The sequence below is a fragment of the Python bivittatus genome, unplaced genomic scaffold, assembly GCF_059951505.1.
Source record: "Python bivittatus isolate LINGU-HERP-01145 unplaced genomic scaffold, Pbiv_v1 ctg000020_np1212, whole genome shotgun sequence".
In the NCBI taxonomy this organism is placed as follows: Eukaryota; Metazoa; Chordata; class Lepidosauria; order Squamata; family Pythonidae; genus Python; species Python bivittatus.
This window is the reverse complement of record NW_028277030.1, coordinates 87,903,661-87,930,289: the sequence shown is the minus strand read 5'-3', so window position 1 is coordinate 87,930,289 and position 26,629 is coordinate 87,903,661. Positions and strand designations below refer to the sequence as shown.

Sequence of the window (26,629 nt, the reverse complement as noted above, 5' to 3'; positions counted from 1 at the left end):
TATCTGTCTACATTTCTCAGCATTGAGGACACCATTGATCCTGACCATAACTCCAACTCCATTTGCAGAAATGCAGCCCCAAACTTGCAAGGAACCTCCACCATTCTTCACTGTTGCCTGCAGACACTCATTATTGTACTGCTCTCCAGCCCTTCGGTGAACAAACTGCCTCCTGCTACAGCCAAATATTTCAAATTTTGACTCATCAGTCCAGAGCACCTGCTGCCATTTTTCTGCACCCCAGTTCCTATGTTTTCGTGCATAGTTGAGTCGCTTAGCCTTGTTTCCACCTCGGAGGTATGGCTTTTTGGCCGCAATTCTTCCATGAAGACCACTTCTGGCCAGACTTCTCCGGACAGTAAATGTGTGTACCTGGGCCCCACTGGGTTCTGCCAGTTCTGTGCTGATGGCACTGCTGGACATCTTCCCGTGTCGAAGGGAAGTAAGCATGATGTGTCTTCCATCTGCTGCATTAAGTTTCCTTGGCTGACCACTGCATCTACGGTCCTCAGTGTTGCCCACTTCTTTGTGCTTCTTCAAAAGAGCTTGAACAACACATCTTGAAACCCCAGTCCGCTTTAAAATTTTTGCCTGGGAGAGAGCTTGTTGATGCAGTATAACTACCTTATGTCTTGTTGCTGTGCTGCCTTGCCATGGTGTACGACCTGTGACATGAAACTGTTTTCCACAACCTCACCTTAGTAGCAGAGTTTGGCTGTTCCTCACCCAGTTTTAAGCCTCCTACACAGTTGTTTCTGTTTCAGTTAATGACCGTGTTTCAACCTACATATGAAATTGATGATCATTAGCACCTGCTTAGTTAATCATATACCTGACTCTAATCCTACAAGTTCCTGACTTTGTGCAAGTGTACAAAGTGTGCATCAACCCTGATTGCTCATTGGAAGGATCGATAATGAAGCTCACGCTCAGATACTTTGGTCACCTAATGCGAAGAGAGATCTCTTTGGAGAAGACCCTGATGCTGGGAAAGATTGAAGGCAAAAGGAGAAGAGGACGGCAGAGGATGAGATGGTTAGATAGCATCACTGAAGCAATGAGCATGAAACTGAGCAAACTCAGGGAGGCAGTGACGGACCGGAAGGCCTGGCGCAGTATGGTTCATGGGGTCACGGAGAGTCGGACACAACTTAACGACTAAACAACAACACAAAGTGTGCAAGTGTAAGAATTGATGCTGGTTGGAAGCCAAAAGGTAGTCACACCAAATATTGATTTGATTTGGATTTCTCTTCTGTTCACTCACTTTGCATTTTGTAAATTGATAAACATAAACAATTATAATATATATTTTTGAAAGCATTCTTTACAGAATTTTTTCACACCTGCCTAAAACTTTTGCACATGTTGTAAAGATCAGTGTCCTCTTTTTCAGCAATGCATACATAGCCATCCTGAACAAAACCAAGGAAGCAGCTACGCAGATTTTTCTTCATCCTTACCCACCATGACATAAACTGTTCAGAAGCTAGCCTACTGATAATTGGAAATATAACGTGATACATTATGGAGAAAATCTATGTGGTCACTGAGTTGACACCCACTCAATCAAAACCAATCAATCTAATACATCTACGGATGCCAAGTTGGGGGTGGATAGCCCAAACAAGCTTACTTTTTGCATGAATAGAATTCCAAGTAGACCAAACAATACAGCAGGCTCTACTTGTAAATAACAATGTCAATCTGCTTCAATGTAAACTTTTAGAAAGACCTCTACTTACATAGCTTCTACATTTAGGTCACAGATAGCTGGATAAGGCTGGGTTGTTGGAAGTTAGGAGGCTCCTTTATGCAAGTGTTTTTCAAACTTGACAAATTTAAGATGTGTGGACTTCAACTCCCAGAATTCCCCAGCAAGCTGGCTGGGGAATTCTGGAAGCTGAAGTCCACACATCTTAAAGTTTTCAAGTTTGAAAAAGGCTGCTTTATGCCTTCTTCTGGTATAATGAATACTCGTGTTTTCTGTTAAATGTAGAGATACTCGCTGTGTTTTCACGTTAGCAGCTACAACGTTTCTTGGCATTTTAAACTCCCTGGCTAGCTTCGAATGATAGGCTCCCTTTTGCTTTACTCGGTCAAGTTTTCTGAGTTTGCCCGGCAGACCAAACAAACGACGCAAGCTGGGTTGCGGACAGCCGGCTGCGTTAGTTTCGGGGAACAAAACTAACACGTATATCGCGGGACCCCTGAGAAAGGAGATTTTGCCGCCGCGCACGCTTTCGCGAATCAGAGTCTTCTTCAATCCGCTCAACCGAGTCGTGTTTACCAAGCTAAAACGGAATCGATGGTTCAGCGGGTGGAGCTGCCGCCTTACACGCCCGCCGCCCATGGCCACGCGGCCCCAACCCTCGCGCCCGAGAAAGAGGGAAAGAAAGGAAAGCCCCGAAACGCGCGTGGCCACCCTCATTCCGCCTCTACTGAGCCTGCGGGGTGGTTCGAGAGCGCGACCGCGCGCGCTCCTCCCCCCACCCCTCCCCTCTGGAGCAGACTGACTGGAAGTGGCGTACGTGCAAAGCAGAGCCGGAGAGTGGCGGCGCAAGCCCCGCCCCCTAGGCCCGGGCAACGGTGAGGGGAGGAGGAGGAGGAGACAGGCGAGCTGGAGCGGGGCTCGCGCCGGCAGCGGACAAATCTTCAGGCTTCTCCCGCCGCCTAAGGAGGCGGAGAAGAAAAGCAGCCGCGGCGGGAGAGGACACCTCTTGCCCCGCTGCCGAGGCTGCTATGAGGCGGCGGTAGGAGGGAGCCTCTGAGGCAGCAGGCAAGAAGGCGGCGGGGTTTGGTGGCGGTCCTCCGCCCATCAGGAGGAGAGAGGGAGGCGGTCGAGGCAGCGGAGCCGCGGCGCAGTCCTGACGGGCAGGGGGCGGCCATGATGAAGTGAGCCACTCGCCGCCTTCCTGAGGCCGCGGAAAAACAGGGGCGACCAAGGAGGGGGACGCGAGAACATGGCCAATGACAGCGGTGGGAGTGGCGGCGGCGGCGGGGCCGGCCAGGGCGGGGGATGCGACGGCGGCGGCAATAGCACCAGCCAAGAGCGGGACCGGCAGTACTGCGAGCTGTGCGGGAAGATGGAGAACCTGCTCCGTTGCGGGCGCTGCCGCAGCTCCTTCTACTGTAGCAAAGAGCATCAGCGCCAAGACTGGAAGAAGCACAAGCTCATCTGTCGCGGCAGCGGCGCCGTGGCGGCGGGAGGGGGCGCTGCTGAGCCTCAAAAGTCCGGCGGCGGCGGCGGCGGCAACCAGCCCTTCCACCAGGGCGCTCGCCACAGCCGCCCGCATGCCGCAGGACGGGACGGCGAGGAGAGAGCGGCGGCCGCCAAGAAAGCAGCGGCGCTCCCCGCCAAGCCGCAGCCGGACGCCAACTCGGAGGAGAACGTGGTGGTAACAAACAACCACGTTGCCAAAGTGGCGCCAGGGGCCCGAGCACAGGAAGAGGAGGACAAGGAAGCGGCGGTGGCCGCGGCAGGTCCGGCCGGGGAGGCGGGGCACTTCTACCGGGATAAATCCAATTTGACTGGCGAAGCGTCCCTGCGCCCCAATGGGCAGATGAAGTCGCTGGTGCCTCAGCGCCTGGCGCTGGAGTACATCGTGCCCTGCATGAACAAGCATGGCATCTGCGTGGTGGATGAGTTCCTGGGTAAGGAGCTGGGCGGGCAGATCGAGCAGGAGGTGCGCGCTTTGCACCACACTGGACGCTTCACCGATGGGCAGCTGGTCAGCCAGAAGAGCGATTCCTCCAGGGACATACGTGGCGATAAAATCACCTGGGTGGAAGGCAAAGAGCCTGGCTGCAAATCTATCGGAAAGCTTATGAACAGTATGGACGATCTTATACGCCACTGCAATGGCAAACTGGGTAACTACAAAATCAACGGCAGGACGAAAGTGAGTGGCATCCTCCTCTTTCTCGTCATCCTGTAGTGGTACTTAAGCAGCTGTCTGCAGTGAGGCCTTGTAGCTGTTGATTTAGTCCTTTCTCACTTTACGTTCCCTAAGCACATTTATATTTAGGACAGTTTAATAGCGTAATTGAAGGCCTCAAATTGTGGGTGAGTGATAAGGGCCAGAGAAAGATTGTGAGAGAGCACCCATAAGGGATCCTCCAATTCTCTGATGGTTTCTTAAGAAATGTATGCTTTGGGTTAATCCCAGCTGAATTTAGTAGAACTTGAATGCTTCTGATTGAATAAATTGCGTACCAGCTAAATAAGCACTCAGTTAAACCATCCAAAATCTTTATCTAACGACCACATGATAAAACTTGGTTTTGCTCATAATTCAACTATATAAATCAGTACCATTTTTAAGGTCCACAGAGGAGGAATGAAGAGAAGACAGAAGGTTGAAAAAATTATTCCATTAATTTTTCCATATAGCCAATTGATACCATAGTTGTGTTGCATAGTATGTGTTGCTGTGATTGAAATGAGGTTCTTGTAAAATGACGTTCTGCTTTGTAGTTGAACAAACACATGCGGAACAGAAACAGTAAAATAGAGCGTAGTCATGTCAATAAAAATAGAGTGTAGTCATGTCAATATCTCTGACTTTATCTTCCCTTATTTTACCCATATACCTGTAATGGTATATGGATGATAGATATTATTTATTGAATTAGCTAGAAGCACTACAGTATTATATCATGGTGTAATCCTGGGATGAATTTGAATCTAATGCTCAATGCCTTATTCAGTCTTGATTATTTTTTAACGCTGCATGGTTATAGGATGACATTTAAAGTACATCTTGTTACATATAGTACAAAACTCTTAATGCCCGAAAAACATACAATTACACTTATGTTTAGTGATAATTTCTCATAGTAAACTGAAAAGGCGTTGATTAAGTTGGATGTTATGGCAGCCATAAAGTTACTGTAGTTTTTAATAACTACCTTTATTTAGGGGCTAATGCATTTTTGATCTTATATTGATATATAGGAACAAAGTTTCATAGTGTTATGTAACCAACATTACATATCAGTGAAACTGTGTTATGATTAGAAAGTATTATAAATCTTCTTTATTGTGGTTGTGTTTCTTTGTGCATGATATTCTGAGTTAAACTACTGTAGGATGAGCAACACCACTTTTTAAAATGTGAACATTTCATTAGACTAGTTGGAGATGCAAGAACTACCTGGGATTATATGCCCAGTTCTCACCCCTGTAACCAATAGGATAAAGCAAATTTGGATGAGGATTAACACTTGAACATTTGTTGGAAGGAACTGAGAATTGTTTGTGGGAAGACGTTATCAGATTTAAAATATAGACAGTATCCACCCTTTAGAAGAAGTATTGGGTTATGTACTGATACTATAAAAGTGTATAATTATCTCTTAACAATATTTTTTTTAAATGTTATATTCAGTGTGATGTAACTGCTAATGTGCTCTATAAGTCCAATATGTTAGAAAAGTTATATCTTGGCTAAACATCAGTTAAAATATAATTGTGTGGCAGCATTGTTTAAAATGTCTCATGGTTAAGTCAGTATAGCTTTAGAGAGAAGGAGACTTCTGTCCCCATTTTTCTATAAATCTTTCTGCTGGGAAGGCATAGGGAATCAGCTCTATTTTTATTTTTTTGCTGCCTTAAGAGTATACTTTTGAAGTACACAGTTAGTGTAAAGAGTCAGGAGAAGGCAAATTTATTCATCTGCACTATTTTATGTCCCACATGTTAAAAAGTTTTCAGCGTGGTTTGTAAAATAAGTAGGACAAAATGGTACAGAATCAGAATATTCTGTGTTATTCCTTAAATCTGTCCTAGTTAGGCAAATCATAATGACATTTGCTGGCTTTTGAACTTGTGGGAGCAGTGCATTTGGTATCGCTAAGAAACAGTTGATGTGAAAGGCCCTCTGTCTAGTATTCATGGGCCTAAGTTCATTTATGGCTTGCATGGAATATTTTCCTGAAATATGGGTATATGTGTTAGAGCCATGTAGCAGTTCAGATTTGAAGGTACAAACCCATAAGTTCCCCCAGAACTGTGCAGCAATTTCAGAGGGCAGCCCTTCTGAACAATCCCAAGAAGAAGTAAGGTTGCTTTAGGAGTTGCAGACATGCTATATTTGCCCTCTGAGATCTTGACCATCTTGTGCCTTTGAATCAAAAACATTGCACAGGCCTATAATATATACAACAGTTTATGGAAGAAAGTATATTAAATTGTGAAGCCAGAGTAAAATGAAACACGGAAGAAGTTACAGATTGTGTAGCTACTTGAGAATAACCTAATAACAGTTTGTGGGTGTGATGGGTTTTTGTATTCATGAGCTGACTTGACACATGATGTGATAAATATTTTATTCACAGGAAATAGAGTTAAACCTCTTAATGAATGCCAGTGAGCAGAGGTAGCTCAGATTACTCTTTCTGTATTTGCTAAAATTTCTCTTCAGATGATTCAGAACACTTATCTTTGTTTTCCTCATTCCATTTTTAGATTCTTGTAATATTATATATAAAATTCAACTCTCTTTACAGTATAGTATTTTTCTTATATTCAGCTCTTGTCAAACCTAAATGTTTGTTCTGTAACATTCTTTGTGTAGTATTGTGACTTCAAAAACCTTCCTGGTTTTTTTCCCAGATTATTTCTTAAATGCACTTGCTTTACCCAGCCTTGTGTTACTTTTCATTTACCTCAAATTTCATTTTGTACTATAGCTTTGTCAATTTAATATAACTTACAGCCCTTTATAAATAGGTCATGTTACATTTATGTGCTGTGTAGAATTTAGCATAGTTTTTGAAAGAATAATAACAAGCATTATTGCCTACTGGATGTGTTTGTGGATAATATAAACCATAACCTGCCATCATGTACCTTTGAGTGAGTCTCATTAGCTTAACGTTAGTAAAACATATTGCCTTGAAGTGAGCAACTATTTAAAAACTCCAGGATTGTAATAAACTTATAAAGTTCTCTTTATAGAAAACAATTATTTGCAAAATCATATGTATAGCACTATCACACATGTTTCATTCTTAGAATGTTGCTGTCTTTAGATGCAAGTACCCTCTAAATTAATTTTGGTTATTTGTAATGAGCAATCTAAGGCTATCCATTAAAAATGAGTGTAGTTTAAAGGGGCAGCCTTGCAAGTCATTTTTGAGAGTTGGTCACCCATCTAGTGTCCCTTCTATCCGTTCTAGTTTGAGACTGTAAGATAACTCAAAACTTTTTGAATAGGTTCAATAATTCTAATTTTTAATATCATGAAAGTGTTGATTAGTTTTGCGCTAGAGCCCAGTTTGCCCTATTATTTCATTTATTTTATAGATCAGTGAGCATTTACCATAAAAGTAGAATTCTAGAAAGTTGTTTTTACTCCATGTTGTTGTTGCTTTTTCTACACCAGTAAGGTTGATAGGAATCACATAGATGATTGAAATATATATATACATTTTGTTTTTAGCAACCTCAGCTACTTCATGCTGAGGTTTCATCTCCCTTCCAAGCTTTTCAATCTTTTAAATGTACATTAAGTATACTGCAGTGAGCAATTTTTAAAAAACAAATTAGAGTGTTCACACAGAATGATTGTCATCGGTGGAGGAGGCTGAATTGTTCACAAATCAGTTCAATGATGTAACAAGGACAGTCATATTATCAGAAAGCAAGCTATTGGTTTCTGATAATATGCCACGCCTTGTAATCCTATCCCCCCGCCTCTCTGTCATTCTAGTTTACTTTAATCTTTTTTCTAGGCAGATAGATAGAATGCCATACCAAATATTGGCTTGCAGCCATTACCCATTTTTATTTTCTAAGAACAGACCCCAGAGGCATTGCTGTAAAGTATATAAGGTAAAGCTGATGCTACTGTACATGTAGGGACCTTGGTTTGCAACTTAACAGCTTCCCAGTTTTTTGTTATTAAAAGAATTATAAATATATTTGGTCAAGGGGCCTAATGAATGCAGAGGTTGGTATCTGTGAAGACTTGCTGTTCTCCTTGGCTTAAAGCTATTAGGAATAGGGCAAGGTTGGTGCGCTCCAGGTTCTTTCAATTAAACAATGCCATCTGCCAGGACCCCGGAAACGCGCCTTCTCTGTAGCAGTGCCTGCCCTCTGGAATGAAATTTCCCCCAAGATTTGAATGGCCCCAACCCTGCTGATGTTACGAAGGGCCCTGAAGATCTGGCTCTTCACCCAGGCCTTTGGCAAGTGTGATTGAAGCCCCCTTTTCCTCTTTTTCTTTGTTCCCATCTGTGTTTGTTATCAATGCCATCTTTGTTCCTTTTGTGTTGTTTTCTTGTTTTTAAATGTTTTTAACAATTTATAAACCATCCAGAATAACTGGGAGGTGGGTGGCATATAAATTTAATAATAATAATATTTATTAATAATATAATAATATAATTAATATTAATAATGATGATTATTATTAATAATGATTGTTATTATTTACCCCTATTAAAAATGTTCCAGAAAGTGAAGTTATAATATGCCTCAGGACTTCCAGCATCATCTCAAAGTAGGATGAATACGTTTCTGCATCTCAGATTTTATAAATTCCTCTTTGATTTTTCTGTTTTCTTTTTAATTTATATATTCCTTTTGTGTAAAATAATGTAAAGTACTGCAGAGGTTGATTGAGTTTCTTTATTAATTCTTGATTGAGAATTAATTATTTTCTGGATTGGCTTTCTCCTGACATGAGTGTTAAAACTGTAGGGAAAGGATCCATTTCTCACCTGCAGTGTTTTTGTTTGCTTGTTTTGAGAAAAAGTACACAATTAGCTTGTTGGGATATATTGGGCTCAGTTTGTGGTAAAGCTATATTTCCTCTAGGCATTTTTGTTTTCTCTCTTCTATTTTCTCCTGAAGGAAATTGAGATAGTCTAGGAAGAATTGCTAATTTGTTTAATATTAAAAGAATGTTAATTTTGTGGGTTCCAATGTATTCCAATAGCTTTTGAAATAGACTTTGTTTGGGAATGTGATACCTAGGGATTGTATTTGATGAAGCCCATCCGCTGACAGAGTGGAACACCACAGAGAAAAGAATTCCCATCCATTCTCTGTGTCTCCCTAAATCTGCTGAGGGGCATTCTTGAATAGATTGGGACATATGCTGGGGTGGCATGAAGAGGAGGAAAAGAGATAATGTATTTATTTAAAGTTTGATGAATCCTAATAAAGTCTAGTGCTCTTATGTTAAACTGGAGTCAACTTGGCATTAAATATTTGTATTTTCAGTCAAAACATTAAATAGCACATTGAAAGTATCAAACTAAATGGTGGAGAATGGTTGTTGCCATTTATTCTGCCAACATGAAGGAAAAAAACTTCAAAACTTTGACAAATATTTATGAAAAGATAGAAAGAAAACAAGAAAATTCATGTAGTAATTCTTCAAAGGTTGAAGGGGAAATTACAATCATGTAAATCTCTGCTCCCCAAGTCTGAGATGTAGGACAAGCAACTTTTCTTCAGTTTTTTCTTGTTGGGGGATGAGTTGAGTACTTCAAAAAATAATTATCTACATTTATTTTAAGTAGATTTTTTTCATTATCATCCTATTTTTATTAAGTATTATTCAGAATTGATGGAAGTGTTTACTTCAGTTACATTGCCAGAAAAGGAATGTTGCTGTCTTAAAAAAGGTTGGCAGAGCGGGCTATAAGAAATTTTAAATTGCTGCTTGTTTTTTGTCTAGATAATCTGCTTTTAATCAGAAATGTTTTTTAAAGTTCAGAGCAAATGGCTTGGGAGACTTTTTTTTTAATTGTGGAGAAATTAAAATATATGCAGTACTTTTATGGATATAAATTAAAATAGATGCAATACTTTTATGGGTATAAAGTCAGTATGTTTGATGCATAAAATTGAAAAGTATAGTTTATTAAGACTGACTATACATTTATGAATTAAATTTAGTGAAATGCTTTTAATTTTAGTTGCAAGTGGAGCTACAACCTACTGAACACTAAATATATAGCATCTTCATTTTCGCTTGTTTAGGGAAAGCGTGAACACTGCAGAAAAAGTAAAAATTGTAGTATTTAATGTTCTGGACTGTCATAGAATCATAGGGTTGGAAGGGACCTTGGAGGTCTTCTAGTACAACTTTATCCTCTGCTGTGTGAAAAGATACAGAAAGCATTCATTTTTCAGAAAAAAAAGTTTAGAAAAAAGGTGATAATCAAGTCTCAGAATCCACACATTCCATGTGAAACATTCTCTAAGCAGTCTCATTTTTTTGAATCTGAAATGCTGTCATCAACAGTGTCTATTACTTCTGATTTTTGTTGTTGATGATTAATCATTTTCATGACTCTATCTTTCCATATTATTTTCTTTCTTTTACTTGATGTATTTCTTAATATAGACCACTTTTTCCATTAACCATTATATGTATCATTTAATAAGAAAATATTATGAAATTGCTAGCATTTAATACATGTATTTAATACATTAAAGTTTCTTAAACTTTAAGAAACACTGTTCTAAGTTATATCTAATTTATAACACTATATGAAAGGAAGGAAATTTATTTGTTGATTATTTAATCTTGCATTTAAGTGTTATTAAACCTTGTAATAATAAAAATTAAGCAAGATGTCCTTTAAGACTGATACTTTGTAGTGCATCCTTGAGTTAATTATTACTCTATACTTAGATTTAATACATCAACTTATTGGTATTATATGATCAATAAGTTATTATTTGCTAGATTTTTTAAAATAGATATTTTGTAATCACTCTTTCCACTGATTCCTCTTTCACATATAATCTGTATTTAAGCTGTTTCCTTGTTATTAAATTCCTAAACTTTTCAGCTTTTTAATGATAAATAAGCATCAATAAAAGCATTTCTTCTTTAAAAGCTGTATTAAATCTAGTGATGTCAAGGCTTTGTACCTGGTACAGCAATTGAACACTCACATTTTTGCATTCCCAAGTAGCACAAAGTTAAATTAGTAGATTTGTTGCAACAATTAGAAAGCCAAGCATTCAAAGAAATTCTGCATCTAACAGAATCCAGAATCTTGCCATATGAATGTTATTCCTTTTTTTAAAATAATTTTTATTAAAGTTTAAAAATACAGAGAGAAATAACTAATACAAGAAAAATATAAAAATTACAAAATTAAAAGTTCAAAGGGAAAAGAGAAAAGGAAGAAAAGGGGGCAGGAAAAAGAAAAAAATATGTAAAGAAAAAAATATATAAAGAAATGACTTCCCCCTTTATCAAGACAAGCACAAACAATTTCAGTAACTTATCATCTTCTCTAACATTTCAACTAAAGAGCTCTTCATCCCGTATCTCATCTTTTATCTATTAGTAAATAATAAAATCTCATTCAACCTTAATCAGCAAAAGTCCATTAAGAGTTATCAGAAAGAACAATACATATAACATTACTTTTCTCCATTCTGTATTGGTGGGTATTCTCCTTTAATTACAATTGTTAGTTCTTTCTGGTTGCCTCTAGTAACCAGTCTTCAAGGCCTCTTTTATCGTGTTTTTCTTTAATCCACACCATTTTCCCATGGGAAGATTTCTTACACTTAACTTCAAGATCTTCACATATTTTAATAGGATTTTAAACAAACCACAGGAAGGACTCTTATAGTTAATTTCAAAATCTTATTTCCAGTCAATCTAGCCCCTTTGTCCGTTTATAACTTTCCAAAATCAACATTCTAATCACCCTTTTGCTGCTTATTTCCAAATTATTTTTTTTTTCTTTAAGTTCTTAAACTTACATGAAACTTCTTACATTGAGGATTGAAGGAAAATCACTCAATGAAATAAAAGTTGTCTTTCTGAAGGTTCTTAGTATCCAAAAAGCAATTTACAAGCCATTTTCAGAAGTGATTAAGAAAGAAAGTGGGCGAACCCCGTGTCTCTTTAAAGGCTCCAAACCGTGGCTTGGGCAAGCTGACTCTCCCAGCTCCCAGAGCTCTCAAACCTGCTAGAGACCACTGTTTTATGGTCTTGTCACAGGGAGCCTCTGTAAGGAGCCCTGTGGGCAATCCCACGTCCTCCCCTTTGTCCGGGGAGGAATTTCAAGGCACCGATCCGTTCGTTGGCTCCTCGTTCTGCCGCAGTTGTCAGCTCCGCTGAAAGCAAAGCCATCTTCAGTTCTCCATTGCTTCCCTGAAAGCGCCATATGTATGTATTACCCCCAGGTTTAATTCCTGATTCCCTTCCTCTGATCTTTTGTAACCGGTGGCGGTTTGGTTGCTTATTTCCTCATATTAAAAGTTTACAAAACAACTGTTTTGAGGAAGAGAATCAGATTCCCACTTCAGCTTTTACAAGTGCTATAGGAGAAAGATCTATAAGAGACCGTATACCTTTTTTCTTCTTCCCAATTACATGAAATGCAGTGAGGTTCATTTTCTCTACTCTCAGGACTCAGAGTAATTGTTTGGTCTCCAAACTTTATTGAAAAGAATTTGCAAAGCCTGGTCATTCACACAGAGACATGTTCAGTAACATTCCAAGGGCAAGACCCCGAAACAAAGAAAACGGTGTATTTATGATCAAGCAACAAGGAACTACAGTCGTGTAAAATCATGATTGGTTACAAAGAAGCCTGAAGACAAAAATAGCCACATCATGCTGCACCTGTCAAATATGAAGCCAAAACTTTTCCACTAGTTCTAATGAACAACTTCCTCTTAAAACCTAGCTGCTAATACCGAGTTGAAACTCTGCTGCATGCTTGCTTGCTTGCTAAATAATGGCTGCTATACTTAAAACTCTTATACTAGGCTCAGGAGCCCTTTTGTTTCACAGTATAAGTGTGCAAAACATTCCATGTGTGGAACAACCAGCTTGGTGTCCATGTCCAAGCCAATTATGCTTATTTTTATAACATGTGAAACAAGCCAGTATGTTGAATTTTATATTTAGCAATATATTGACTACAATTAAATTATGTGACCTAGCAAGTTATGCATGCTCTTTGTTCTAATCTAAAGCACGGTATTACTGACTTATAGGAAATAGTTTCATATAGGAATAGTCAGCCTGAGTTTGTGTGTTAACTCATCTCCAGTCCCCATTCCTTCCATTTCCTGCTCCTAGGAAAGTCCTGTCCACAGCAAAGAACGAAGTATTAAATGGCTATAAAAGCTAAGCGTATATATTTATTATTGCATTGCTTCTGATTAAAAAAAAATTAAATACTCCTTTGAGATTCAACTCCTTAATTCATTAATATCTCTATGTAGTTTTCTTGCAACTGTTGTTTTCTTCTGGGATGTTTTTTTAGAGAGGAATCTAAACATACTTACAACAAACAGGAGCTACAGATAAAATTTTAAAAATTATCCTCAAAAGATCATGGATATATTTTAACTGAACATACTGAGGATAATTGGAGCTAGCTGTGGGGCATCATCCTAAGAGGATGATTAAGGTGCAGGGTTTTTATTTTTGTTTGATCATTTTACTGTTTTATGATTGTTTTATAGTTACTGGATTTACTATTGTTGTGAGCAGCTCAGAGTTGTTTAAAATGGGTGGCCATACACATCTTTTAAATAAATAAACAAACATGATCACCAGTTTCACACGACACAGTATACTGGGCTAAAACGCTGATGGATAATTTGTGATTCAACATATTGTTGGGTTCCTAACCATTGTCTTAACATGTTATATGAAATAGGCAATCCTGTTTAGCTCTAGCATATTATATTTGAACATAGCATGTTATATGAATATAGCAGTTGTGTTTTGTTAATCTGTTTTAAGATTTAGAATGTTGCGTGGACCCAAACGGTTTGTAGAATTCCTTGTCATTTCCGTTCCCAAACTTAGGTTTTAGTGTAGTGTCTACAGTAACTTTCCGATTCTTGGCAGGAAAGTAGTTATCTGTATTCATTCATATGTGTGTTTTTAACTATTCCTTGGTAATTTTTTGTACTGTTTTGAAATGATAATGAAAAGTCATTCTTGTTTATATTGCAGGTAACTACTTATAAATGCAGTTAATAACTAGTTTTAGACAGTGGCAAAAACAACTAATCTTCTGTTTCCTACATTATTAACAACACAATAGAATTTATAAAGACCAAGCTTTAATGGAAAGCCCTCTGTATTCTCCTCCAAATTACAGTGTTCTTATACCATAATAAAACAGTATGGATTATTTCAGTTATATCAGTTTACTGACAGAATAGATTTCTGCCCAGTATGCTAGTTACTTAGGGGGATAAGGGATCCTAGTGGAACAAGAAAGGGCTGCAGAGGAAAAGACAGAAAAGGTAACTCTGTGAGCAGAAATATACTTGTACAAGATTGAATATAGATTTATTGTTTGTTTATTTATTTATTTACTTATTTAATCAATTTATATAGCTGCCCATCTCAACAAGTGACTCTGGGCAGCAAACAATAAAATAAAAATAAAACAATAGCATCTACAATTACAATTACAATTACAAAAAAACATAGTAGCCAAGAAAATAACACAACTAAGAGACAGGACCCTTCATACACTCAGGCTTGGGCACAGAAAAAGGTCTTGCAAAATTATCTAGGTTTCTTCCTGTTTTCATTTTGAAATATAGATGGTAAGCTCTATTGAGCATTGACCTGTGGTGATGGGTTCTTTTTTTTTAAATTTAGCTTTGTTTACTGCTGGCACAATAATTACATTAGATGATTAAAACTTACTAATTGATAAGATGTGTAAGGATATCATTACCTAATGTGAATGAATGAATATGTTTTCTTTTAAAATAGTTTGGTAGATGTTATATATATTCACTTATATGTTTATTAACTATTTTCACCAGATTAAATGTCAACATGCTGAAGTTCAGAAACCCATTTTTGAAATAAACCCCTTTATGTTCATGTTTTGTACTTCCTTTTAATTGCAGGCAATGGTAGCTTGTTATCCAGGCAATGGAACAGGATATGTGCGCCATGTGGATAATCCAAATGGAGATGGAAGATGTGTCACATGTATATATTACCTTAATAAAGACTGGGATGCCAAGGTACTTTCTATTTTTGGAGAAAGTTTTACATGTTTTAAGAAATAGGTGTTATTTTAAAATTAATTGTAATAAGTGGATAAGTGTTAGGCTGAGTTGTCTAAATAAGTCTAAAAATAACCTGTTTTTTCTGTAAGTTTTAAACTGAATCTCTTGAACACCTGGCAAACTTATGCTTAAGACTGCAACCAAGCTTAGGAGTCCAGGACAAATATATGTCATATTTGGTCTAGGATCTAAAATTTATTATCTGGTTCTACTCTTGGAAAATATGTCCAAAATCCCATTATGTATACTGAGATCTTCAGACATGCCTCAAGTAACTCTCTTACCATCAGCTTATACTTTTACGGCAATAAACATCATGGTTTTGTGGTGCTTGGTAAAGTGATTCAAATGAAAATCTAATATAAAGTACCAAACATGTTACGTCTTTAATTGTGGTATTCAATATCTGTGATAGAGGGGGAGCGGAGGAGGAGGAATAATCTTTTGGAAGGACTATGGAAAGACAGCCAGAGCCTAATTTGTATCATCTTAGTTTGATGGCTCTTTGTAACTGTAATTTCCTGTTACTTATGTTTCATCCTGAAGAATGATGGATTATTGTGAAGCATTGCCATTTATTATTGTTATCTGAGTAGATAATAAACTTGTATGCATGAGTAGAGCACACAGTATACTATTTATTCCCACCACTTTGTTTCTTAGTTAAAACACAGAAGTTCCTGTTGTGAATACTTAGATACGCGTCCAAACATACACATTGGTGACTATGTGTGATACAGTGGGTTAAGTGATCTGTCAAGTAATATTATATCATTTTATAGAATTCAGAAAAGATTTCATTGCTATAGTTGGAGTTATTTTCACAATGAGAAGGAGGTCTAACTTGATTTAATTATTGAGTTTAAAAGAAACTATTTGTAGTGATTTTAATATCTTACAGTTACTTGCTAACTGTTAAAAAATGTGAACTCCTGTTGGATTTTTTTTTTCTAGGTAAGTGGAGGTATTCTTCGAATATTTCCAGAAGGCAAAGCCCAGTTTGCTGATATTGAACCTAAATTTGATAGACTGCTGTTCTTCTGGTCTGATCGCCGCAACCCTCATGAAGTGCAGCCTGCATTTGCTACAAGGTAAGATGAATGAATCATACATAAAACATGGAAGGATATGGAAATGTGTTAAAAACTTGCTGTTTTAGCTTTCAAAAATACATTAATTGCTTTCTGGAAAGTTACAGGTGAAACCTCTTCCTTACATATTCAAAATGCTTGTTGCAATTTCGGAGTTTACCATCTGCTATTATTTGTGGGCCATCAGAGTCAAAGTCTATCAGTTTAAGAATTGTAGAAAATATGTTAAATAAAAAATGTAGAATTTTGGATTGATTATTTTGCAATAATGAACCCTTAATTTAATGGATCTTGTTTTAGTGGAGTTTGGATTTAATGGACAAAATCTGTTGAACTAGAATATATCATGGGGGGGCATCAGTCTTGATTGAGGGAAGGCTCAAGATTCTGGAAAGATGGGGGGTGGGTGGTCCAGTGGGATATACTATGCTAAGAGCTCCTGAGGGTAGGAAGATAATGTGCACCTAAGCACTTTCCTACTTACCGTTGTTGTTACCTAGGTTACTCTATATATTTGTGGATAAATCAAGAATTTTAGGTTCCAAAATACACCCAAAGAATTGGGTTTGGCTTATCCACAGATGGGCTTGTCTGCAAGTACATACAGTAATATTTTTTTCAAGTACCCATATATACTTGTGGATAAGCCATCCACAGATAAGCTGACCCTTGAATTTTTAACCAAAATACCATGAAAATGTGTAACCCATGGATAAGCCAACTGTGAAAATTAAAACATACGAAAATTTCAAGGGTTATCCACAAGTATATACAATAAATAAAAAATTTGATTTAATAGGCATTGGCTTTAATAGGCAACCTGCTCCCACATTAGCCCATTAAATTTACTATAGCCATTAGATTCCCTATAATTTACTACAGCCATTAGATTTCCTATAATTTAAATTTCTGTCAAATAAGGAACAAATATTCAAAAGGAAATGTCAGATTAGGAACAAATATTCCTTATTTGACATTTCCTCTGTCAAATAATCCATAAATTAGATGAATGGGTTAAGTTGTAGTATTTTAAAAGAAGGAATTAGAGATATATTGAAAACAATTTCTGACAGATTTTCATGTGAAAGTCAAATAACAGGAAATATTTTGTTTTATTTTGGTCTGTTTGCATACAAACAAAAGTATGCATAAGAAATTGTTGACTATAACTCAGTGTAAAGGATCCAGTGGCAAAGTTGGAAAGAACACAAAAGCAGATTACACAATTTAAACTTGAGAGGGATTACCAAATATTTTGAGAAGACTTGGGGAGGATAATTGGAAATGCTGCTGAAGCAGAATCTTGAACTGATTAAAGATGTAACAAGTTTGTATTGAAATGCCATATAACATTTCAGAGGTTGCAGAAAGGTAAATAAATTGAATCTATTGTGGTGTTATTTATTTCTTTAAAGGCTAAAACAGCCTTCTATCTTGGTGCTCACCAGACATATAGATTTCAATTTCCAGTATTCTCAGCAATAGCTATGGTGGTTGAGGAATTCTGAGAGCTGAAATCCATATATTGGGGAATGTATGAAATGACATTAAGAAAATTTGAGGATGGAAAGTAGGTTTTCCTAGAAGATCAAGAAATCACAATTTTAACTAATACTATGGCAAAAAGTAAACAATTTCAAGTATAAATTGAGAAATTAAGGAATCATAGTACATGTTGTAACTGGGGAATATCTATCAAATGTTTTTGTTAAGAATAGGTAGACTGGTAAAAATTATTTCGAAGCACATAAATTAGCAAAGGTACAAAATAGTTCAGTATTTTTTTCTTTTGATACTGATTTAAAAATGAACTTCTATAAATTACAAAGGTTTAGTTCTAGAAAAATTAAGACAGCAGTCATCTTGAGCTTCACTTTCAAATATGCCTACTTACCTCATAATTTATATAAATGAAGAGAGATCATGGTACCCATGGGCACGACATAAGGGGAAAATAGTTCTGTAAAACTGACAAATTGTTCTGTTGTGGTACTTTTCAACTGTAACAGAGAAATAATCTCAAGTAGTTTTGACAGAAGCATGATTTTAATGTAGCATTACTGCTTCACCTTTTTTTATTCTTTTAAAGGTACGCAATAACAGTGTGGTATTTTGATGCAGATGAAAGAGCCCGTGCAAAAGTAAAATACTTAACAGGTAATTAACTTCCCCATATTTTCTTGTTGAGTGTTTTACAAATTTCTTATTTGAATCTAGTCTAGTAGGATTATTCCAAATTATTTTTAAAGACTGTGATTAATCAGAATCAGTGTAATATGGAGTATAGAAATTGATCTACCGAACTGTCCTCTGTCATTAAACGTGTCAAGCAATATCCACTCTAGGGGTATAGTTTTCTAAAACTGATTACTCTGGAAAAATAGGATAATATTTCTCTGTGTTAGAAATTCCTTACTAGCTGGCCTTTCTGTGTAAGAATAAGGGGGAAATGGAAAAGGTATATATCCTTTGAATTGGCTCATTGCATAGTTTCTAGAGGGACGAGCATCAGTTTGTTTGATTCTCTGAAGAATCCTGAAATTTTGCTTTGAAGATTTTAGTGTACTAAAGAACACTTAAAAGTTATCTGTTTGCTTCTATTTGCTGACTGCATGTCAAATGACTAGCATTGTCAGAATTAACAGTATTGATTTGCTTATTAATCTGTTGATTTGATATCCTATTTTTCTACCACCACCCCCCAAAAAAATGCTCAAGACAGCTGCTAACAGTACAAAAAAACCGAACAAAAAAATTAAAACTACTTTAGAAGAGAGCCAGCCATTAAAATGGGGAGATCCAAATTCAAATAGCCACTCAATGCAGAAGCTCACTAAATGACAATCCAACTTTCCTTGGTTGTTGTGGAGGAAAAGGGGAAGAGGGAGCATTATACTCACCATCTTATGTTCCTGCATAAAAAGTAGAATATAACTCTAACAAGCAAGAGGCCAACCAGGACTCTGAAGGTGCTGGTGGTGGCTAGACTAGGCAGGGGGAGATAACTATAGTGTGGCAGGCTACTGTGGACTCCCTCCCTGCAGAGGCCATTTTGCCTTCCCTTCTGCCAGTAGCAGAGAGGAAGAAGATGAAGCGGCAATTGTTAACCACTTCATTGTGGATTCTGTCTATCAGCTAGGTACCTATGACTGTGGACTGTGGGTTTCCCACTGAAGACTGATTCTCCCCTCTGGTGGGGTTGGGGTGAATGAAAAGGGAACCCTTGACCAATTGGTGAGAGTGGCAGGGGAAGGGTGCCTGTGAATGGGAGTGTGTGTGTGAGTGGAGTGGGGGAGGTGGTTACTGGGTACCCTGATGGCGCTGAGAGCTGGTAAAGCTGAAGTGCCTTGGGGTACCTGACTTCCTCTCCCAGGGATGGCTGGTGATTACAGTAGGTGCTTTCCGATCTTGGGAACTGAGAGGCTTGGATATGGAGATGGGGCTGCAGTTGAGGGGATGGGGGCAGGCCGACGTATTGTGGTGATGGGCATGGGGAGATATGGTGGGAGATGGGGAGCAGACCGTTCCCGGGGAACACAGGACCATTGTTTGATTCCAGTCTCGCATTCCAGCTCCTCAGTCTCAGCCCCAGTACCCTGTCTGTAGACCTTCAGAGGCCCTGGCTTTTGGCTGCTGCTTCTAACTGGTCGGTTTGTAATAAGGCCGCCCTCATTTGCGATTTGATCATGGATGAGAGGGTCGACCTGGCATGTATCACTGAGACCTGGCTGGGTCTGGACGGGGGGCGGGGTGGCACTTTCAGAGGTATGCCCAGCTGGGTTTGGGGTGTGGCATTAGCCGAGGCCCCAGGGCAGGGGTGGAGGTGTGGCGATTATCATCAGGGAATCGCTTTCAGGGGCACTGCACCATAGGTCACAAGATGTGAAACCCTATTCATTAAGTTGGGCTGAAGGCATCAGTTGGGATTGTTGCTGTTGTACCAGCCTCCCTGCTGCAAAGCAACTTCCCTGCATGAGCTCCTTGACTCCATTTCTGGGTTGGCAAAAATTGGTCTTGGGGGACTTCAGTCTGCCTTCTCCAGGAGTGGGTTCTGAGGTGGCTCAGGAGTTCATGGCCACCATGACGGCTTTGGGCCTGCCCCAGGTCATCCAGAGCCCGACATGGGACAGTGGTCACAGACTGGATCTGGTGTTCCTGTTGGAGCAGTGGCTGTGTCTGAAATTGGGGGAGCACTTGGTGTCTCCCTTGTCATGGTCAGATCACACCCTGATTACCATGGGATTCTCTAGCGCCACTGTCCACTGCAGGGAGGCTGGACCTGCTCTTTTGATCCATGCCCCTCCTGGCTTATTAAAGTGGCCTGGGGAAGGGGTCATGTGAATGGATTCTAGTGGTGGTTAATTCTTCTCTGAGTAAGGGAGTGAGGGGGTTGTTCCTTTACCTCTTAAGGAGGACTTGGTTCACCCCCTCCTCAAGAAGCCATCACTGGACCCCACTATACTGGACAATTTTCATCCAGTATCCAATCTCTCCTTTTTGGGAAAGGTTGTTGAGAATGTGGTTGCGCAACAGCTTCAGAGGATCTTGGATGAAGCAGATTATCTGGATTCCTTTCATCAGGATTCAGACCAATATATGGGACAGAAATGGCATTGGTTGCACTTTTGGATGATCTCTGGCGAGGGCAGGATGGGGGCTTTGTATCCATCCTTGCCCTACTTGACCTTTCTGCAGCTTTCGATACCATCAACCATGGTATCCTTCTGGATTGGCTCAGAGGATTGAGGGTGGGTGGCATTGTGTTGTACTGATTTGCCTCCTTTCTCTGGGGTCAATTCCAGTCAGTGGTGATTGGGGGGAAGAGATCCCACCCTTGGCCCCTACTGTGTGGGCTTCCACAGGGTGCTCTCTCCACTCCTATTCAATGTCTACATGAGGCTGCTGAGTGAGCTCATCCATTGCCATGAGGTGAGGTATCATCAGTACACTGGTGATACCCAATTATACATCTCTGCCCCTGGCAAATTAAGCAATGCTGTGGACATCTTATCCCAGTAGCTGGAGGCTGTGAGGGTCTGGATAGAACAAGGAGCAACAGGCTTCAGCTGAACCCTGGCAAAACTGAGTGGCTTTGGGTTTTGGTGCCTGCCAGTTCTAGGACTATGCCATACTTAGCACTGGATGGGTTTACATTGCCGCAGACAGACCTGATGCACAACCTGGGGGTTCTCCTGGACTCATGACTCCTGCTTGAAGAACAGGAGGCAGTCGTGGCTAGGAGGGCCTTTGTACAACTTCATATTGTGCATCAGTTGTGCCCGTTCCTAGATTGGGGGGATCTCCTCATGGTCACTCATGCCCTAGTCACCTCCCTCTTGGACTACTGTAATGTGCTTTACGTGGGGCTGCCCTTGAAGAATGTCCAGAAACTTCAGCTGGAGCAGAATGCAGCGGCGCAGGCAGTTATGTGTGTCTGTAGAACAACACACATTACAAGAGCTGCATTGGTTACCAGCCTGTTTCTGGGTCCAATTCAAGGTGCTGGTTTTGACCTTTAAAGCCTTACATGGCATGGGGCCGGGTTATTTGAGGGACTGCCTCTCCCCGATTATACCTGCCCATCCCATCAGATCCAGCACAAGAGGCATGCTATGGGTCCCATCAGCTAGGGAGCTACACATGGTGGGTCTCAGGAAATGGGCCTTCTCTTCTGTGGCACCTGCTTTATGGAACATCCTCCCCCGCTCCCCAAAGTGAGGTTGGCTCCATCCCTGTTGATTTTCCGGAAGTCCCTCAAAACCTGCTTATGCCATCTGGCCTGGGGGCCACAGGGGACCAGTGAGATATTGAGGTCTTTTATAGTCTTGTTGTACACCATCTACAGTCACTTTTTCATGAGATGGGCAGCCATATAAATTTGACAAATAAATAACATAACAATGAAACTAACATGTTGTGGTAATTATAACATGTAACAAAATAATATAATAAAAATATTTTTTAACATTCAAAAGCCAAATATAAAGATGTGCCTTGATGCTGTTTTCTTTGTAGAACTTTCAAATTCAATCACTAATTTTGTATAATTCATTATGTCTTGCCAGTTAATAATCATTTTAATAATTAATTAATTTGCAAGATACAGTATTTGATACAGTTTTCTATTACAGAGACTTACCGTAAGAACAAATAAATTAAAAATTTGGAAGTGCTTTGCACATTAAACAGTTGTACCAGATGTAACCACTTATAGAAACATTTACACTGTGTGCACAATTATTAGGCAAGTTGTATTTTTGAGGATGAATTTCATTATTGAACAACTACAGTGCTCTTGGTCAATCCAAAATGTTAATAAACCTCAAACCTGAATATTTAAGAAGGTAAAAGGGAAGTTTTGGCTTTCTTAGGAGCATATCTATGTGTGCACAATTATTGGGCAACTATTAGTGTGCAGAATTATTCAACTAAATGAAAAACGAAAATTCCCCCATCACACTCGTTTATTTTCATCTGTTAAAGTGAGAATAATAAACAACTCAAAATTTACAAATAAACATTTCTGACATTTCAAACAAAAAATCAGTGACCAATATAGCCACCCTTCTTTGCAATAACAGTCATAAGCCTTCCATTCATGGACTCTGTCAGTTTCTTGATCTGTTGACGATCAACTTTTTGTGCAGCAGCAACCACAGTCTCCCAGACACTGTTCAGAGAGGTGTACTGTTTTCCTTCACCATAAATTCCCGTTTGAGAAGGGCCCACAAGTTCTCAATAGGGTTTAGGTCAGGTGAGGAAGGGGGCCATGTCATTATTCTTTCATCTTTGAGGCCTTTACTGGCTAGCCACACAGTGGAGTACTTCGATGCATGCGATGGAGCATTGTCCTGCATAAACATCATGGTCTTCTTGAAAGATGCAGACTTTTTCCTATACCACTCCTTGAAGAAAGTGTCTTCTAAAAACTGGCAGTAGGTTTGGGAGTTGATTTTGAGTCTATCTTCAACCCGAAAAGGTCCAACTAACTCATCTGTAATAATACCAGCCCATACCAGTACCCCACCTCCACCTTGCTGGTGTCTGAGTCGAAGTGGAGCTGTGTGCCCGTTACTGATCCAGTCACGGGCCCATCCATCTGGTCTGTCAAGAGTCACTCTCATCTCATCAGTCCATAAAACCTTTGAAAAACCTGTCTTCAGATATTTCTTGGCCCAGTCTTGCCGTTTCAACTTAACGTGTCTTGTTCAGTGGTGGTCGAGTTTCAGCCTTCCTTACCTTGGCCATGTCTCTGAGCACTGAACACCTTGTACTTCTGGCCATTCCAGGTAGGTTCCAGTTCTGGAATATGACAGCACTGGAGGATAATAGGTTCCTGGTAGCTTCACGTTTGATTCTTCTCAAATCTTTGGCAGTTAATTTGCATCTTTTTTTCTCAACACGTTTCTTGCGACCCTGTTGACTATTTGCAACAAAACGTTTGATGGTTCTGTGGTCACGCCCCAATATCTTAGCAATTTCAAGCGTGCTGCATCCCTCTGAAAGACTTTTTACAATTTTTGACTTTTCAGAGTCAGTTAAATCTCTTTTTTGGCCCATTTTGCCTGAGGAAAAGAAGCTCCCTAATAATTATGCACACCTTGATATAGGGTGTTGATCTCCTTAGGCCACACCCTCCCTCATTACACAAATACACATCACCTGATATGCTTATATCCAATAAGCATTCAGGTTTATACAGCTTGGAGGTGGAAGATATGCATAAAAATGATGATATGGTCAAAATACTCACTTGCCTAATAATTGTGCACACAGTGTACTTTCAGAAATGTCCTACTGAACAGAGAGAAATCCTATCTGCGGAAGACTTTTATTGGATATAAGCCTTAGTAATTATTTAGCAGAATATATTAAAAATTAGTACCACCCACGAATGGCTTTCTCTAGAGTGACACTTGATGAACCACAGGAAGTTCAGTGTATTTAACTTGGTTTCAAACTGGCATTTATTGTGAAGCTTTAAAAATAAGCATTATATTTTGTTTTAAATTTTAATAGAATGAAAATTATAACTTATTTCCACCTGCATTTCAATACAATCTTTGTATATTAATATCCTCCCTTTTTTGCAGGTGAAAAAGGTGTGAGGGTTGAACTAAATAAACCTTCTGATTCAAATGGGAAAGAACATTTGTAAAGCCTTTGATCTACAGTTCCATCCGCTACATCCTGGCTCTTTTCACCTCACCTTCATCAAACCTTGGCGATATCTATAACTTTTGAATGTGAATAATAAGAAAAAGCAAATCTACACCAAATCAAGATTTTGAATCAGTAAACAATGGGTTTCCATGTTGCATCAAATGGCTTTTTAACTGCTGAAGCATTGTACTCCATGATTGTGACTCCAGTCCTGTGACTTCTAATGTAAAGATAAGCATTGACAAGAAACAGTTTACACATGAAGTGCCCGACATTAGAGGTTTTCTATCATTCATGTTTTGACATTGTCATCCAGCTCAGTGCTGCTTATCTTCCTCTTAAAGAAAAAAGTGATGTTGAGTTTAAATAATTTTGTATAACTAGGTTCAGGTGATCAAAATTGAACAAAACAAACATTCTCCAAAGTAGCATTTATCTATTTTTGTAAATCTGCTATTCACCCTATTATTCTACCACATAAAAATTAATTTAAATAAAAAATTGCCAGTAAATGATTGTCTTTTCACCTAAAGTCCAAAAAGGAGCACTTTAATCATCATCTAAGAACCCATTTTTTCATATCTTATACTGATTTGATTGATTGTATTGTGTTCTCTCTGAAACTTAAACAACATGAGATAGATGCCTGTCTTTCTGTCAGTTACTCAAGTCTATGGCTTTACTTACTGAATCTGGAAAGGAACCATTTTTTAATCTGTCTCATTTGGGTTTTCTAAGTCACTGGCTGGCCACTAAGTGAACTTGACACTATCTGTACTGTCATAGTGTTGAACACTATGGGTATACCCCACTGGGAACTTCATCTGTGAACCCATTTGATGAAAACACAGTTCTTCAACAAAAAGCTGTGCTCTTGTGCAACTTCTGCAGATGAATTACTAGGTGGATTCTGTCCACTAATACCATTCAATCCCTAAACTGTAAGGGCTTTTCTAGGCTTTTAGATGTACCAACACCCTTTCTACTACCTTGATGGGAGATCTGTCTTAACTCATTTCAAAGCTTTCTCTCATTACATGTAAGTTAATGCAAATTAAAATCAGAGATGAAGTTTTCTCTCAAAGCATTAGTATCCCTCCTCATTTACTGTTTAGCCCCTTGATGATCTTACATAGTGTCAAGGGTATATTAAATACATTAAGACTGAAGTGCATCACTGCAGGCTTAATATGTAAAGGATTTCATACTGTGGAGACATTTTTACAATGGTCTGATGTTTCTGAAAAAACATAGTGAGGAACAATTAAGTTCATTCACCAGCTATGTGAAATTTATTTTAGTTTTCTGCTGAAATGTAATTCCCCTGAAGGGGGAAGCTTTTAAATTCTCCCAGCCTTACAAATAGCATCACCAATCCCTTTTTACCTCACTTAATCAAAATAAAGTGAGTGTACAGAAATGTTTCTCTGTGTACAACTTAGCATCTGTATAGTTTATATTCTTAAGAGTCCTTTTCTATGGAAAGCTCAGTAATTTTTATTAAAAAAAAACCTTACTATTCATGTAAAACATGAAAAAAAAACAAGGATTGTGCTTAATGACCATTGACAGAAGGGGGAAAATTCAATGTGATAGCATACTGGGGAAAGTTGCAAAAAAAGTCTGGGGTTTTTGTTCCCTTCTGTTCCCTTCTCCAAAAATTACTTATTAGCTGTCAAAACTTCTAATGGTTTGGCTTTTCTCTTCATCCTGGTAAATCAAAAGAAAACACATCTACTTTTAAGTGCCTCTGCAAGCCTGGCCAAGGAGTGTAAATTCTTTACTGACTGGTCTGCAGCGCAATGCACAGTTTAGGCCTAGTAAACCTAACTTTTAACTGCTTTTGTATTATGTTTAATGTGTTAAAAATGCAAACCTAAGACTTCACTTTTTTGTCCCTTTATTCAAAGGTATCAGCATCTTACATTTTTGCTTGCTGGGGAGATAAACAATCTCTTACATATCTCCATTATTTACAAAGGTTACCAAACTGGGCCTCTGATGCCCATTTAAAACAGTTCATGTCAGTTAAATTTTCAGCCTGGGGCATCACCAAACAGAAACCTGTTTCAGACTATTTTTAAACTGTCTTATGGCCTGTATATCTGTTTAGTCCTGGTTAAAGATAAAGCTTCATGATGCTATTTTTATTTCATGACATTAGCCAGCTGTAAAACAAGACTTTTATCTAGCAGGCAAAGAAATTCAGGATTCATTTGCAGATTTATTATAAAGTCATGTAACTTTTGAAAATCAGTGTTCCTTGCTGAAAGAGCTCTCAAGTTGCTTGTAAAGCTAATCTAATTAAAAAATTATAAAAGTTCTTGAA

General features: G+C 38.7%; 1 protein-coding gene across 1 annotated transcript; it reads left to right on the top strand.

The window, feature by feature from the left end:
* Positions 1-2,570: 2,570 nt before the first annotated feature.
* On the top strand, positions 2,571-26,623 carry EGLN1 (egl-9 family hypoxia inducible factor 1). The gene is made up of 5 exons (XM_007424830.4): positions 2,571-3,902; positions 14,882-15,001; positions 16,001-16,137; positions 18,227-18,294; positions 24,231-26,623. The coding sequence occupies exons 1-5, from the start codon at positions 2,964-2,966 to the stop codon at positions 24,293-24,295; spliced, it is 1,329 nt and encodes a 442-aa protein (XP_007424892.3). The 5' UTR covers positions 2,571-2,963; the 3' UTR covers positions 24,296-26,623.
* Positions 26,624-26,629: the final 6 nt, after the last annotated feature.

Coding starts and splice junctions, on each gene's coding strand:
- EGLN1 (XM_007424830.4), top strand. CDS start 2,964: ATGGCCAATGACAGCGGTGGGAGTGGCGGCGGCGGCGGGGCCGGCCAG. Junction 15,002..16,000: donor ATAAAGACTGGGATGCCAAG/GTACTTTCTATT, acceptor TTTTTTTTCTAG/GTAAGTGGAGGTATTCTTCG. Junction 16,138..18,226: donor CAGCCTGCATTTGCTACAAG/GTAAGATGAATG, acceptor ATTCTTTTAAAG/GTACGCAATAACAGTGTGGT.